This window comes from Rhamphochromis longiceps, linkage group LG4, assembly GCF_057381845.1.
Source record: "Rhamphochromis longiceps isolate RC_006_pf linkage group LG4, R_longiceps_female_GT1.1, whole genome shotgun sequence".
Taxonomy (NCBI): domain Eukaryota; kingdom Metazoa; phylum Chordata; class Actinopteri; order Cichliformes; family Cichlidae; genus Rhamphochromis; species Rhamphochromis longiceps.
The window spans coordinates 3,812,513-3,829,745 of record NC_140560.1 but is presented as its reverse complement, the minus strand read 5'-3'; the positions used below and the strand labels follow the sequence as shown (position 1 = coordinate 3,829,745).

At 41.1% G+C, this 17,233-nt stretch overlaps 1 protein-coding gene across 1 annotated transcript; it reads left to right on the top strand.

The window, feature by feature from the left end:
* The first annotated feature begins 1,800 nt into the window (after window positions 1-1,800).
* Window positions 1,801-13,143, top strand: LOC146670836 (troponin T, slow skeletal muscle-like). The gene is made up of 14 exons (XM_085405030.1): window positions 1,801-1,826; window positions 1,960-1,973; window positions 2,370-2,441; window positions 2,645-2,662; window positions 4,404-4,424; window positions 4,879-4,900; window positions 5,012-5,072; window positions 6,103-6,219; window positions 6,338-6,415; window positions 9,237-9,350; window positions 9,455-9,564; window positions 10,178-10,268; window positions 12,714-12,754; window positions 12,842-13,143. Exons 1-14 carry the CDS (start codon window positions 1,801-1,803, stop codon window positions 12,885-12,887), a joined length of 831 nt encoding a protein of 276 aa, XP_085261156.1. The 3' UTR covers window positions 12,888-13,143.
* The last annotated feature ends 4,090 nt before the right edge of the window (window positions 13,144-17,233 follow it).

Genomic DNA, 17,233 nt, shown 5'->3' with positions numbered 1-17,233 from the left:
AGTCTGTATGTGTTTCACAGTGTCGAACAACCTTTGTACAGTTAAAGCCAGCAGTTACTACATGACGGAAACACCAACGTTATCTCTTTTATGCGTTTATACACAGGTCACGCTGATTACTGAACAAAAACCCAAAGATCAGATGTTAAACAGATTTATTTGCTCTCTCTCCTCCTTAAACATGTTTTTAATGTTAGTTATAATTCAGAATTGGCGACTGAAACACGTAGGACACATAAGAACATCAGGAAATAAAACAGCGATAAATATAACCTCAGTAAAAGAAGTCAGCGGGGGTTACTACAGCTGTGTACCGGGGCCTGCGCTTTGTCGGTGGGATTGCTTGCGAGGCGAGCAGGTCTATCCCACGCTTTGCCGTGAGACTGGGCAGACATCTCCGAAATCATCGAAACACTTTTGCAAAGAGGCTGTATCTTGACAAACCGACCAGACACATGAAGATTAAACCACTACATTCTCGGCTAAAAAAATATTAAAACGGTATTTGGTGACACACAAACAGGGTTTTTCAAAGCTCAGTTCTGTTAGCTTCCACATGCCGGTTGTTGTGTGCTAGAAACAATGGCCACCAGGCCAAAGCAATGGTTTTGACTCGATCAGCGTTAACCCCGCCCCCTGAGTTTGATGGGTGAGGCTGACAGATAAAATTATTTCATGATGAGAGCCAGGCGCCAGGACTGCCAAAATGAAATAAATAAATATATCATTAAATAATTAATTAAATGTGTCAATAATTAATTAATTACATGTGTCATAACTATTTATTTAATTAATTAATTCCAATTTTAATTAATTATTGCCACATTTAATTAATTATTTAATGGTGTATTTAATTAATTCATTATGGCAGTCCTGGCGTTCCATACAAAGACTATACAATTTATCTTGGACGATGAAAATGGATAGAAAAATTTAACTTTAAAAGGGAAACAACAAGTTTTTAAATGGCTACCAGGGGTGAAACGTGACATTTCAAAACAATGCAGTGACTGCACACCAAATGTGACAGATGAAGAAAACAAATATATATATATATATATATTTGTTTTCTTCATCTGTCACATTTGGTGTGCAGTCACTGCATTGTTTTGAAATGTCACGTTTCACCCCTGGTAGCCATTTAAAAACTTGTTGTTTCCCTTTTAAAGTTAAATTTTTCTATCCATTTTCATCGTCCAAGATAAATTGTATAGTCTTTGGACGTCCCTGTGTGTTTGCTTGTTTTAATTCTGGGCAGCCCGTAGTATACCATCAGTCTCCATGTACTGAAGGAATAAAGGGTTCCTTTGTCCTTGTAGGCTCTGCTTTAAATGGGGCAAAATTATATAACTGTTTAAACAACAGGATCGTTGCAGTTCTCATTTTTGACTGTGGCTCAGAAAGTAGAGTGAGTCAGTTGATCCCTGGCTCCTCTAGTCTGCATAGCAATGTCTTTGTGGGCTCTTTTTATGGAAACCCACCTGGCAGCCAGGTGCTTTCACCAGAGTGTGTGGGGCTTGTAGTAAAAAGAGCTCTGGGTGCTCCATTAGAGTCAAAAATGAGACATAAGTGCCGGTTCATTTTACCATTTCCCCTGACTTTCAATTTGCTTTTGTATTTATTCCCTAATTTTAAGATGAGATAATACTATTTTCTTTTCAATAATAAAAACATTAATAACTGCACTCTTTTGTTTTATAAAAATGCATTAGTTAGTTATGCAATCAGTTGGAAAAAGTCTTTTGCATTTATGTTTAACATCTTGGCGTCATTATCCTGCATTTTGATTTTGTTGCAGGCATGTCAGACGCAGAAGAAGAATACGAGTGAGTGAAATAGAACTTACAAGAGTTTTTCATTTGATGTCACCTCTCAGCTTTCACACTAGTGCAAATCCATGAGCTGACAGGCCTACTGATAAATATTGGTTTTCTCTCATCCTTTTTCTCACCTCTCCAGGGATCAGACAGTGGGTAAGTTCAGTCAGATCGGTCCATATCAGTCACACGCATAGTGCAGTAAAACCATTATGCCTTAAAAATATACTCTTTGAAGTGGAGTAAGTTAAATGTAAAGACCTCAGTAAAAACTTTCCTGATTAGCTTATGGTGTCTTTGTAACTTGATCACTTTGTCCATTATTGTTTCTGTTGGTGCCAAAAAAGCCAACAAACCAGGGTTCGCTTTACAGCAGGCCAACCCTGTGTTGGTTTGTTCACAAGACATGTCCACCTTTTAAATACACTATATAATCAGCATGGGTCTTTAATATGGACAAGACACATTAAATCAGACACATATAGTAATATAGTGACTGTACTATTGTACACACATCTGACGTGGTCTTTATCTTTGTTTTCCTTCTCCCAGAGGTTGAGGAGGAGCCTGAGCCTGAGCCTGAGCAGCAGGAGGAGGAGGAGCAGGCGGAGGAAGATGGAGGAGGTAAGGTGTTGGAAAAACTGTTTCCATTGCGAATGGATGAGAAGTTTTCTCAATCTCCAGAGATGCTCTCAAAGAGTTGGTCAAGCACTCTTATTCATAAATGTTGCGGATGAACTGACCTATCACTTTTCCCTGTGTCCTTCTTTCCCTTGTTTCCCAACATTGTTGGCTAATATTCTGCTGTTGTTCTTATGGACCATCAGAGCAACAAGAATATCAAGGTAGGGTGATTCACACCAGCTTGAGTCTCAAGTTTGCCACATTTCATTTCATTAGTCACTCACTTATCAGCAGACTGAAAACTTTAAATGATTCAGAGTTAGCCCTACAGGCTAGTTTAGACACCACTTGTATACACACACACACACACACACACACACACACACACACACACACACACACACACACACACACACACACACACACACACACACACACACACACACATATCTATCTATCTGTATACACACACACACATATATATGCATATATGCTTGTCGTTGCAATCTGTGTTTTAAAGGAGCAAACACTCAAAACAGAAGTTAATTATAATATTTGTTTGAGTGTGCCGTTTAAAGCTGCAGTAATAAATGTTGCTTTATTGGATCAAGTTATGTATAATGTGACAAGCTTAGCTCATAAAAACAAATGAACTGGGAATTTTACAAACTCTGTAATTGCCCTGTGCTCCGAAATTTAGTGACTTTCAGTTCATTGTTGGGGTTTTGCGGACCACAACTTTACTGTAAGAAGCTTTTTACTGTCCAGTACCACATAGCAGTTAGACAAGTTGGCAGCTAAGTGTAACCACTGTGTAATTAGCAACTAAAGCTACAGAAGCGGTCCTTAGAAGCTGGGTTTGCTTGATACAAATGGATAGAATTCATTAATATCAGCTGGATACTTATAACATGAAAGAAGCACATTAGTTCAGTTTTAAAAGCTCAGTAAAACATCATAATATTATATGAAGCTTCTGTTTTGGAAAATTTTTTCCTTTTAAAACTTGTACTGTGTTTTCATTTCTTCATCTGGAACCATTCGAAATATTCTGGCGTTCATTATTACACAGAGTGCAAAGTGTATAGATGTGTTTCCTGCGTTTCCAACATGAAATCAGTTTGACCTCACAGAACATCTATGAGTCAAACTAAAAGGCATGCAAAAACATCTACATTTTGCAATAATGAATGCTCACAGAATATTCCAAAAGGCTACATTTCCCACAGCCACCATGTGCCAGTGTAGAACTGGCTCTAGTTGCATGATGGGAAATGATAGTTTTAAAGCAATAGCTAAGCATTTTGGAATATGTGCTTATTACTTGGATGCTAAGATTAGATGAGATGGTTGATAGAACTCCATCTTTTAGTAAAAGCTACAGCTAGCTGCCAGCTAGCTTAGCTTAGCCCGAGAGCTGGGGGGAAAAAACTAGCTAGCTACCAGCACCACTAAAATGAGTTTATTAGTGGCAACTTACAGAAACAGTGTTTCCACGTTTCCAGTCTTGGGCGTAGATTTGTATTTACAGTACAACTTTAAATACTCTAATCCAGGTATTAGCTAGAAAGGTAATTGGTATATATTCCAAAAATAGCTAAATCCTGCAGCACCAGATATAACCTGGAGCTTCTTCTGGTCATTTCACACCTCTTTTCCCATTCATTTATCACGTTTTTTCCCCCTCTATTTTTATTTATTTATCTATGTTTTACTTTCTTTTGTTTTTCACTTCCTTCTTCTGGATCTTTACAACTTCATTTCTTACTCATCCGTATTTTGTTCTCCTTTCAATTTTTGTTCCCACTGTTTCCTTCCTACCACCTTTTTTGGTTGCTGCCTCCTCTTTCTTGCTTTGCTCATGTTCACACTTCACCCACAATTAACCCTCCTTTTCATTCCATATTTTCGTGTTACCATCCTTCCATGCTTCACTGTGTCTTTATGTGGATGGTCCTTCAGATCAAGATGCCCAGGAGGAAGGTGAGATCTAGTAGGCGTGCAGTTCCCTGAAGTGGTCACACTCATCACTTTCTGTTGGCACTGTGTTTACGTCATTAATTATCTAACACATTGAGAGCAGGTTAACTTTTGTGGTTCTCACTGGACTCTAGCCTTTGAAAGCTATGTTATGTAGTTTCCTAAGTTATTACTTTCCATATGCCTCATTTTCTGGTAAAATCTTCCAAGACAGCCTAATACAAACTATGTGGTCAAATTCATGTAGCCGTTTAGTGTACCCAAGCCCAGGTTTTTTAATAGTATTATTTCACATTTTGTTATAACATTTAAAAACCCCATGTTGCATTTCTTTCTCACTCCCATGCTTGCTGTGTATTGAATGCAACATTTTGTATTTGACTAATGACAACCAGTCATTCTAAACACTTTTTACTCATATAGCCATTTGTTTTATCTTTGTCTCTCTTTTATTCAGAAGAAGAGCGCCCCAAGCCCAAGTATGTTCACTCCATCTGTTTTTCTTATGTTTTGTAGCAGAAAACAGATGTTCTCTATTCATTTAAAGAACTGCAGTCTCACTTTGAATCTGTCGTATTTTTTATCTTCAGACCCATGGTGCCACAACTTGCTCCCCCAAAGATTCCTGAAGGAGAGAGGGTGGATTTTGATGTAAGTCACAAACATGATATTAAACCAAAACATCTTAGTAATAAATCCACGGCAGACCTCACCACGTTTTCATAATTTTCAGCACACTTAATCATTATTTCACAAACTTGGCTGCAGCTCTCCCTCTGCCAGCCGCGCACATCACCCACAACACACCCTCAGGATCCAGTACCATTTATGCAGGGCGGCGTGATGAGCCAATGCAGCTCCGGTGCGTCAGCTTCTACTGCAGCCGTGCCGCAGCCACGCCCACCACAATCTTTATATTCCTTTTTTAATTTTTTTTTTACACTTTTCTCTTTTAAGTTAGCAATCACAGTCATCTTAATCTTAGTCAAGTTTCAATTTTGGAATTATTTCTGTTTCCTTTACCCTCACTGTCCCTGCATATTCCTAGCCTGTAACCAGATCCAATCCCTTTGCCAAACACATGCCAGCCAGGGCAAGAATAAGTTTGTTAATATCTGAGACTTGCTGCTGTTTTAGGTGTGCAAATTGACTTTAACACTGTGTACATACTCTTGCAGCATTTTAAGGACATTTTCTTTTAAGCGCTGTGGCTTAGATTGTTCTTCCACATCTGAATCGAAACTCATTGTGTAATATATCTTTCTATGAATACGGTGTTCCTCAGGGACTGGTAGTAGGATCACATCTTGTTGTGCACATGCGTCTAATTATACAATGTTATTTATTGTTATTATGCCAGAAACATTAATCTTCCTGTTACATTTAATTATTCCTGCAGCCTGTAGTCTATCTAAGATCTATCAACAGATATGCTACATTTTCTGAAAACTGTAACTGTCCCAAGAATTTCAAGTTTGGGTAAACTATTTGAAAAACAGTTTCTGGCCAGTACAGCACTGTAGTGAAGCTGGTAACACTCTTTCCTCACAGCAAGTAGATTCTTGGTTCAAACCAGCTGGTTGGTTCAGACCTCAGCATGTGGTCTTTGCATGTTTTATCTTGCACTTGTACTTGACCCTAAATCTTTTTCTAAGTTACAGAAACATTCTTCTTCCCCCAGGACATCCACAGAAAACGTATGGAGAAAGACTTACTGGAGCTACACACTCTGATCGATGTACACTTTGAGCAGAGGAAGAAGGACGAGGAAGAACTCATTGCTCTTATGGAACGAATTGTAAGTTTACTTTGCTACCAACACCTCTCAAAGCAGTTGAATCCAACAAATGAATCATGTGTAGGATAAATGCTTCTTCTGTGTTGTTCTTAATATTACATGTTTTGCTGTCCTGTAGGAGCGTCGTCGTGCAGAGAGAGCTGAGATCCAGAGGGTTAGAGCAGAAAAGGAGAAGGACAGACAGAACAGAATTGCGGTAACACTCTGACATAAGTCGTTTTAAGGAACAGTTCTCCAGGTTTCTTGAAGGATATTCAAAGCTTGTCTTCGGATGTTTGTCTGCCTTTTTCACCCGTTCTCTGTCACGGTGATCCTCAGTTAGCTTGCAAGTCAGATGCTTTCCAACAGTTTTAACATGGTGGATCAAAATCTGACTGTACTTTTCTACAATCATAATTCCATCATTTCTGACAAGATCCCCAACACCACTGGCTGGAATGGAGCCCCAAAGCATGACAGAGACTCCAGTGGGTTTAACAGATGGGCTGTAGACCCTCACTGTAGTCCCTTTCTCCTGACCTCCTTACTTATCAACAACAGTTTGAATCAAAAGTTTCCCGTGAATCCATCACTCCATAACACCCATTGCCACTGATTTTTATTCCACCAGCTTCTTCATCTTCTTCTCCCCCGTTGCCCATCCTTAACCTCCTAGGACCTGGCGTCCACATATGTGGACATCATATTTTGGGTAGTCGAGACCAAAATACCTATTTTTACTGTAGGGCCTGATATCTGCTTACGAGGACATTATGCTGCCACTGTTCTATCAAAATTTAAAACGGATGTCCTCATATGTGGCTCTCATTTTTCTCAGAAACAAAAATTAGGTAAAAATCAAAATCTGGTAATTCTTTGTTTTTACATTCATCAGGTCCCAATCGGCCCAAATAGCGAAGAAAAATTAAAAATGCTGCCATGAAAGGTTAAAGTGGCTTCATCACAGCGACTATTCCACAGAATATTGTGCAAAAATACGTCCGTCAAGATTTGTTGTCTTTAGTAATTTTTAGAGATTCAACTAAAGAAATGAGAACAAATGTGTTTTTGCAACAGGCTGATAGAAAGCTACAAATACTAAAGATACAATTTTAAAAATATGCTGACTGTAGGTTATGTGTAGAGACAACCTAACTCACTGTCTTTTTTATGATTGAACGTGCTATATATCAGTGTGTAGTGGCAAAACCCTGACCTCCAAAAATGGTCAGGTACAAGAACTTGACTGGAAATAAATGATACCAAACCGATGTCTAAAGACATAGGGAACTGTTGTTGAAGACCACTTGGCTCCTTGGAAGCAGAATATAAAGAAATGAGGGGTTACTCTAGACCAGAGGTCTCAAACTTCAGTCCTCAAGGGCCGCTGTCCTGAATCTTTTCCATGTGTCCCTGCTGCAACACACCTGAATACAATTAGTAGGTCATTAGCAAGAATCTATAGAACTTGACTGCATGGTGAGGTGGCAACCCCTAACCCCACTCAAGTATACCCATATGGAAAAGATATATATAAATCTTATAAAGTTTGTATCTGTCTTGTGTGAAACTTGTATGAAAAGCATACAAGAGTGAAAACAGATATAAGATCCCTTGAAAAATTATATAATGAAACTTGTATGTTTTGGACACTTACTAAAACAATGTATGAAAGTAATGAGAAAGTGGCCACTTTCATGAGTAAATCATATAAGTTTTTACGATTTCTTTTCCATATGGGTATGTAAGTGTTTGGAAAAATGTACTTCTAAAAGTACTTTTATTGCACTATGTTAATTCACTCACGAGCTGCTGTAACATGAATCCAGTGGCTGAAATCATGCAGTCAAGAGCTGTGTCCCAAAACATCGGCTGCATCCTTCGGAGGACCCGGCCTTCGCGGTCTACGTGGGCCCGGTCCTTCGAAGACCGAGAAGGCCGGAAGTGCGAGGCTGTGAAATGGGACGGTCTACCCTTCAGATTTGCGTCACCGGAGTTTAACAAACTCGGCCGTCTGCTCCTTGCTATCTAAAATATAACAGGAGACTGCCGTGAATTCTTGACCGTCTCACACTTCTGTTTAATCGGTTTTCTGTTTAACGTTTATTCAGCTGTGGGAAAATCCCGGAGGAACCTACCCGATGGATTAATAAAGTTGTATTTAATCTAATAATCTAATAACTTTGATCTCAGCCAAACCGATTTACTCCGGAACAAATAAAACACAGAAAAAAGGAAAACAATTATTTCCAATTTTTAAGTTATCCGAGTGACTTATATATCATGTTTAACCTGAGTAGCGAAAGACAGCGGGGGTCTGAAAACGATGAAGCCGGGAGTCCACTGCTCTCGCTGGCTCGAGTGACCATTGAACCCCCCGGCTTGCTATCGAGCGGGTGGGTGACAGACGTCTCCGAAAACGTCGGCACACTTTTGCAAATATGCGATGTCTTGATAAACCGAGCAGATATTTGTAATTTACACTGAAAATATGTTAAAAGTTTATTTTGTGGCCCAGAAAGATTAATAAGAGTAATTTTAAAACTCAGTAGCGTCATTGTTGGCAGCTGAAATTTGGCTGGGCTATGAATTCTGGGATATGGTGGGCCACGAAGGACACACCCGACCCATCCTTCAAATTCGGGGAAATGAAGGACGCATTTGTCGGCCGCATTTGAAGGAGTCAACGAATTGGGACAGCCTTCATCGCCTGGCTGTGATGTAATCAGCCTTCAAATGCGGCCTCCGGAGGATGCAGCCGACGTTTTGGGACACAGCTAAGGTCTACAGAGTCTAATAAACTACTAATTGTATTCAGGTGTGTTGCAGCAGGGACACATGGAAAAGATTCAGGACAGCGGCCCTCGAGGACTGGAGTTTGAGACCCGTGCTCTAGACTTTGGCACAGTACCGTATGTTTTGAATTAAGAATACCAAATGTCAGTTCAGTTCTCTGGACATTTTACCACAGCGTGTCTCTCAGGTCAGCCAAACTGTTTCCAAATGTGTTTCTGGCTCAGTTTTCGTTCATCTGACAGGAAGAGCGTCACAGAAAAGAAGAAGAGGAGGCCAAGAGAAAAGCTGATGATGATGCAAAAAAGAAGAAAGTGCTGTCTGGGATGGGGGCAAACTTTGGAGGCTTCCTGGCCAAGGTAGACAAATGGCTGTTGTCAGTCTGGGGTGTGATGGTGATGATGAGATATGGAGTAAGTGTTTACATATAGAATAACTGTGAAACATATGTGTTCTGTCCCAGGCAGAGTCGAGGAAAGGGAAGCGCCTGACAGGCAGAGAGATCAAGAAGAGAACTCTGGCTGATAGACGGCAGCCACTAGCCACCGACACTCTGAGAGAGGACGGGCTGAAGTGAGTCTCCTCCAGTTGGGACTGTAGACAGCTAAGTAGTGATTATAATAAAATAACTACTATAACTTCTCTATAAAGCAGCCCACCTTTTCTTAAAGCATTTTCCAGAAACTCAAGATAGTGATGATGCAGCAATAATGTCATGATTTCAGCACAATGATTTAATGTATTTATAAAGCTCAAAGATCCAATGAATGAGTGGTTTGTAGAACCAACTTAGCTAGATTAATTAGACAAATCCACAGTCACTGACTACAAATGTGTAGCCTGCTACAAAAAGTAATTCTATCTATTTTTCACTTAAATGACTTAAAGCAGCGGTCCCCAACCCCCGAGGAGGATGTTACTCTCAGTGTTGTTGGCGCACTTCAGGAGGACGCTGCTAATAAAGTTACACAATCACACAGTGAATTTGCGTTTATTATTATATTTACAAAATACCACCGTTTTTGTCTCAGTCGTATCATTTTATTTTGTTGTATTTATCCGCCACACCTTAAAGGCCGGTCTGTGAAAATATTGTCTAATATTAAACCGGTCGCAAAGAAGGTTGGAGACCGCTGACTTTAAGTAAAGGAAGATCATTTCTAACTTTACGAACTCTGCGTTCTAGGCAACGGGCCCAAGAAATGTGGAACTGGATCTACCAGCTGGAATCTGAGAAGTTTGATTTCATGGAGTGCATGAAACACCAGAAATATGAGGTAATACTGCAAACGCACCTCATCACTTTAAATGTCACTTTACCCTGCCAGTTTTGTTCTTTCCACTGTGCGTATGTTAGTGAACATTCGAAAATGGAAGGCTTTCTGTTTCATCGGCTGTGACATGAGGTCGGTTATGTAAACACAGGCAAGTGGGATATCCACCGAAACCTCAGAATCTTAGCTAAAAGATCATATAAATAATTTCCACTAGGGATCAATAAAGTATTCTGATTCTGATATAAACCATTTCTATGACCACCAAATACAGTGAAAACAACAAACCATTAAAAGAGCAGTTAAATAATTTCACGAAATTGACATAACACACAAACAAGTGAACCCCGTGTTCACTCTGACCACGTCTAACCAGCCAAACAACTAATTTTCTAAAAGCCAACATCTCACAGATTTCAAAACTGCAAGTTTCATCAAGCTCCGACCAAAGTTCAGCCGCAAAAGAAGACCACAAATAAACTGCTGTATACAACATCTCTCATCCAAACAAACATTATGAGCCCTTTGTTTCCACTGCTAAGTGCTCTCTACAGGGAGTGCAGAATTATTAGGCAAGTTGTATTTTTGAGGAATAATGTTATTATTGAACAACAACCATGTTCTCAATGAACCCAAAAAACTCATTAATATCAAAGCTGAATGTTTTTGGAAGTAGTTTTTAGTTTGTTTTTAGTTTTAGCTATTTTAGGGGGATATCTGTGTGTGCAGGTGACTATTACTGTGCATAATTATTAGGCAACTTAACAAAAAACAAATATATACCCATTTCAATTATTTATTTTTACCAGTGACACCAATATAACATCTCCACATTCACAAATATACATTTCTGACATTCAAAAACAAAACAAAAACAAATCAGCGACCAATATAGCCACCTTTCTTTGCAAGGACACTCAAAAGCCTGCCATCCATGGATTCTGTCAGTGTTTTGATCTGTTCACCATCAACATTGCGTGCAGCAGCAACCACAGCCTCCCAGACACTGTTCAGAGAGGTGTACTGTTTTCCCTCCTTGTAAATCTCACATTTGATGATGGACCACAGGTTCTCAATGGGGTTCAGATCAGGTGAACAAGGAGGCCATGTCATTAGTTTTTCTTCTTTTATACCCTTTCTTGCAGCCACGCTGTGGAGTACTTGGACGCGTGTGATGGAGCATTGTCCTGCATGAAAATCATGTTTTTCTTGAAGGATGCAGACTTCTTCCTGTACCACTGCTTGAAGAAGGTGTCTTCCAGAAACTGGCAGTAGGACTGGGAGTTGAGCTTGACTCCATCCTCAACCCGAAAAGGCCCCACAAGCTCATCTATGATGATACCAGCCCAAACCAGTACTCCACCTCCACCTTGCTGGCGTCTGAGTGGGACTGGAGCTCTCTGCCCTTTACCAATCCAGCCACGGGCCCATCCATCTGGCCCATCAAGACTCACTCTCATTTCATCAGTCCATAAAACCGTAGAAAAACCAGTCTTGAGATATTTCTTGGCCCAGTCTTGACGTTTCAGCTTGTGTGTCTTGTTCAGTGGTGGTCGTCTTTCAGCCTTTCTTACCTTGGCCATGTCTCTGAGTATTGCACACCTTGTGCTTTTGGGCACTCCAGTGATGTTGCAGCTCTGAAATATGGCCAAACTGGTGGCAAGTGGCATCTTGGCAGCTGCACGCTTGACTTTTCTCAGTTCATGGGCAGTTATTTTGCGCCTTGGTTTTTCCACACGCTTCTTGCGACCCTGTTGACTATTTTGAATGAAACGCTTGATTGTTCGATGATCACGCTTCAGAAGCTTTGCAATTTTGAGACTGCTGCATCCCTCTGCAAGATATCTCACTATTTTTGACTTTTCTGAGCCTGTCAAGTCCTTCTTTTGACCCATTTTGCCAAAGGAAAGGACGTTGCCTAATAATTATGCACACCTGATATAGGGTGTTGATGTCATTAGACCACACCCCTTCTCATTACAGAGATGCACATCACCTAATATGCTTAATTGGTAGTAGACTTTCAAGCCTATACAGCTTGGAGTAAGACAACATGCATGAAGAGGATGATGTGGACAAAATACTCATTTGCCTAATAATTCTGCACTCCCTGTAGCTCACATTCACACTCCAACAAACCCATCAAGAGCAACTCAGGGTTCAGTATCTCACCCAAGGATACCTTGACATGCAGACTGGAGTAGCAAGGGATTGAACATCAACCGTGGCAGATAACCTGCTTTACATCTTGAAGTAGACTATCTCAACAGTAGCAGTCAATTCAAAGATGTGTTTTTGATAAATAAATACAACTAGAAAGTAAAAATTTAAAAAAGAATAAAAATAAAAAAAAGCTCAACGTGTGTAAAAATTTGTATACACGTTTCAGCGTTTTACTCTAAACTCTATTCAACAGAATATGTTAATTGTGTTTCTGTGATCCTGCAGATCATTGTGCTACTGAACAGAATCCAACATGCCCAAAAATTGTGAGTAGTCACTTTTATACAAATAGTCAGATTTTACTCTTGTTTTTTCTTTTTTTAAATTTCCTCTGTTCTCCTGTTGTCCTCCAGCAAAAAAGGCCACGGCAAAGGAAAGGTTGGCGGTCGCTGGAAGTAAATCCGGGAAATTCCAAAAAGGAAAACCACAGGACAGATGACAGGGGAGAAAAAAATGAAGTCGCTGTGGGAATTAAACATTTCTTCTCCGTGCTTCTCTAGTATCAGAGCCTTTCTGCCTTCATTTTAAGAATGTGGTAGATATTATATCTCACTGCAAATGGATAATAAAATATATGCACTGTGTTTTGAGTAGCATCTTGAGTCTGCTTCATTTGTTTTGATTTTGCAAAGGCATGTATGCACATTATGCGGAGCAAGTCTAATTAAAGCATTGCATTTGTTCTGATTCTGCTGCTTGTGGATCACAACTTCATCTGTTGTCAGTGCTCGTATATCTACATGGATAAATAAGCACAAATGAGCACATACGTTTACTTAATTTTGCTACAAAATGTTTATTAAGCATGGTTGTGAGACTCTGAGAAACATGAGGCATTTCTTATCGGCCACAACAGAGCAGCCTGCTATGGTTGGCCTGCAAGATGCCAAGGTGACCACGGAGACGAAGGCTGCTGCTGAGGGGCACCCAGCACCCACTCCTGAAAAAGGAGCTGGCTGCTACACTCGGGCTGTAGCCCTTAGAAGGTGGACTACATGCTGTTGCGGCACTGAGGAGGAGCCACAGGGTCCCCAGAGCCCTGCCTAACACCAAGACTTAATCGTGGCCTGACTCTGTTCCTGGGGAGCTAGCCAGAGGTTGTCCTTAGGACAGGTCACAGCTTTGAAGGAAAGGATGGACATCCTCCTCCTGACAATCAATCTTCACTGACTCCTGGCGAGGGCAAGGGAGTGGCAGCTGGAGGATGGCCACACAACAGATGGGGGAGCGTCCCTGCCCGAGGGCCCAGACACTCCGCCATTGTTTAAGAGACAACCACCTTCCTCACCTTTCACAAGCATCCAAGACTGGGGAGGAGGGCTGGTGGTCTAGCCTTTTGAAAGTGGGTGGCCAAGCTAGATTTGTGACCCGATGGTGACGCAGGTAGAGGGACAAAATGGATGCCAAATTGGCTATTAGACATGATCCTGCCTAGCCAGCAGGGACTCTATAATCTGTCCCTGCTAGGATAAGTAGCCCTCAGGCAATCTGCTCCTGGCTGTGCATGTTGGAAAATCTTGCAAGAGAACAAGTTAGGCAGTGTTCCTGTTCATTAGTTTTGTGTGTCTGTGGGACCACCCTGTGCAAAGCAGCATGGGCGGCAAACTGCCTGCACACCAGGTCCTTCAAATAAAGCAGCAGCGGCACCTGCAGCTGAGGGTGCAAAAGCTGTGTGGCATCAAACCTGGAAGCCACCCCTGCATGTCGGGAAGTGGTTGGCTGACATGTTTAGAGGCAAAAAAAGAGAGCATGGGCCTCTCTACTACAGTACATGCCCGTAATATGAAACAGTCCATGCAGGACTGAGCTTCCCTGGTCAGCATGGCATCTTGATAGCCTAAGCATAATACACATTTATCATACCCATATTGCAAAGACATAGAGATGCCTCATCAGACACAATTATGGCACATTTGGACCACCATAAAATGCTAAGTTTTGGTAACTTTGTTACCATCCTTTGCAGGGCTCTCTGCTCTCCAGGAGTTCACTCTGCAAGTGGAAGAGGGCTCTAGCAGAGGTGGAGGATGAACTCAACCTGGCTGTCTATTATCTCATGGAGTCTGGGAGTTGATGGAATGTTGGGGCGGGTGTAATTTTCCTCTGCAGTGGGGTTGGGTGGGCCACCGGGTCGCCGGGCCCCCTGCCCTTGGTGGATTCCAGGGAACGGGACTGCCTACCGGGGTCAGCAGGGGAGCTGGCTCAAGGGAGGAGGTACTTTGCCCCCCCCATCCTTCCCTCCCCATTCCCAACTGCCTCCTTCTTTCCGCTCCATCATACCACCACACATGCAGGGCCTTGAGGTACAGGTGTGTCACTGAGGTGCAGGGGAGGCATTCCTCCTCTGTCCGCTCCTGGCCACCTGTGCCTCAATTTTATTCCACAACCTACACATCCACTTTACTTACACTCTCACAACACTTATATATAGGGCCTTGGGGGTGGGCACACTAAACAGGATCCAATGGACGGTCTGTTTATTCAACCTTACAAATTTTTGATGGACATGAAAAGAATTATGAACTGTGGCCGACAACATTTTTAGCACATCTTAGACCAGCGGTCCCCAACTTTTTTTGCGCCATGGACCAGTTTAATGTCAGACAACATGGTAAGGTTCGCGGATAAATACAACAAAATAAAATGATACAACCAAGACAAAAAATGTGGAACTTTGTAAATGTAATAATAAATGCAAATTCACTGTGTAATCGTGTAACTTTATTAGCAGCGTCCTCCTGAAATGCGTCAACAACACAGACAGTAACATCCTCCTCTCTGCCCCTTAATGCTCTCTGGTCGCTATGGTAACGTGCAAATAATCCTTTCAAAATAGTTAACTGAGTTAACGATAAAAACCCTGAAAACATTAATCTCACACCCGAGCTTTAACTCTCGGTACCAAACGACTCACGGACCGGTCCGTGGCCCGCGGGTTGGGAACCGCTGTCTTAGACTACAAGGTCGAAAGACACAACATGGAATAGTAATGGTGAAGACGAGGACGATAAAGATAAGAATGCCCAGGCCTATACAGAGTTAATCACTTTTGATGAGAGAAGCTGCTGCTGATGGCCGCAAGACAATGAAAATATTAAGAGACTATTATACTGGAAAAGGTAAACCAAGAATTATCAGCCTTACTGAATTGATTTCTCTGAAGAAAGTAAGCAGTGAACAAGTTTGCTGGAACAGGACATGACATGACTGTTTGATAGAAAACAGTTTCCTGCAGAGTCCTGCAGATCATTGTGTTTACTCAAGGAAAGCAAGAAAAGACAAAGTGATCCTCATCCTATGAGGTGATGATATTCTTATTGTAGCCAGTGATGAAAGTGTTTTAAAAACTGTGAAGGGAATGCTAACTGCAAGGTTCAAAATGAAAGATATGGGTAAACTCAAGCATTTTCTCAGTGTTGATTTTGAGCAAACAGAAGATATGTAAGTAAAATGCAGGAGAGACTGTAAACCAAGATCAACTCCTTATGAACAGTTGAACTACAATGATGATGCTGAAAATGAAGAATGCCAAGATGTACAGAGAGGCAGTAAGCAGCCTTATGTACTTGTCCTCTTGCATGCAACCAGATTTGAGTTTTGTTTTAAGTAAGCTATGGCAGCAATTCAAAGAAGCAACTTTGGAACATTACCGTAAAAACAATCAGGAGACAAAACATTGTGGTACAGGAAAAGTAACAAGGATCTGGGAATACAAGCTCACGGTGACTCAGGCTTGGCTGCAGAGGTGACTGATAGGAGGAGTACTACATGGTTCAGTAAGTCTGAATGAATGATACCTTAGTATCATGGAGAACAAAGAAGCAGCCAGCTGTTGCCTTGTCAACTTGTGAGACAGAGTACATAACTTCGGTGGCAACAACACAAGAATGTTAGTATTTGACACACCTGTTGCAAACCACGTATGTGCAACAAAAGGGACCACCAAGGATTTTTGAGGATTATAGCATTAGCAAAGAATCCGGTTAACAGGCAGAGATGTAAGCATATTCATAACACGTTTGGGGGCAACTTGAAAGAAAGGCAGACCTGGTCAGAGGTCCAGTGTTACTTTGGATGCAAATTATAATGTGATATTTAGAAACCCCATATAGTAGTATCATTTCCTACATTCTGCCAATACAAGCAAAAGCATCAGAATTTTAAGCACTGGTTTAACGATAAAATAATTGACCATATCATGATGTTTAGATTCTAGGCTTGACAGAATGTAACTAGATAAACTGAAATGAAACTGGACTGAAAAGAATAACAAAACATCAAGAAACTTGGTCACATGACCCAGGACCGTGACATACTCTTCATTCATCATTCCTTATATGCTGTTTGTATATCATGCCTATATTCTGTCAATACAAACAAAGGCAGTAAGAAACCGTTTTAAACAGCCACACATATTGGGTAATATCTACCAAATGTCACAGTGCTACAATCGAGACTTATAACACTACACTAATTCGATTTAGTTCAATTTTATTTATACAGCGCCAAATCACAACAACAGTCGCCTCAAGGTGAGGTCGACCCTACAATAATACATACAGAGAAAAACCCAACAATCATATGACCACCTTTGAGCAAGCACTTTGGCGACAGTGGGAAGGAAAAACTCCCTTTTAACAGGAAGAAACCTCCGGCAGAACCAGGCTCAGGGAGGGGCGGGGCCATCTGCTGCGACTGGTTGGGGTGAGAGAAGCAGAGGTGGGACCAAGTCATTGTTTTGTAAG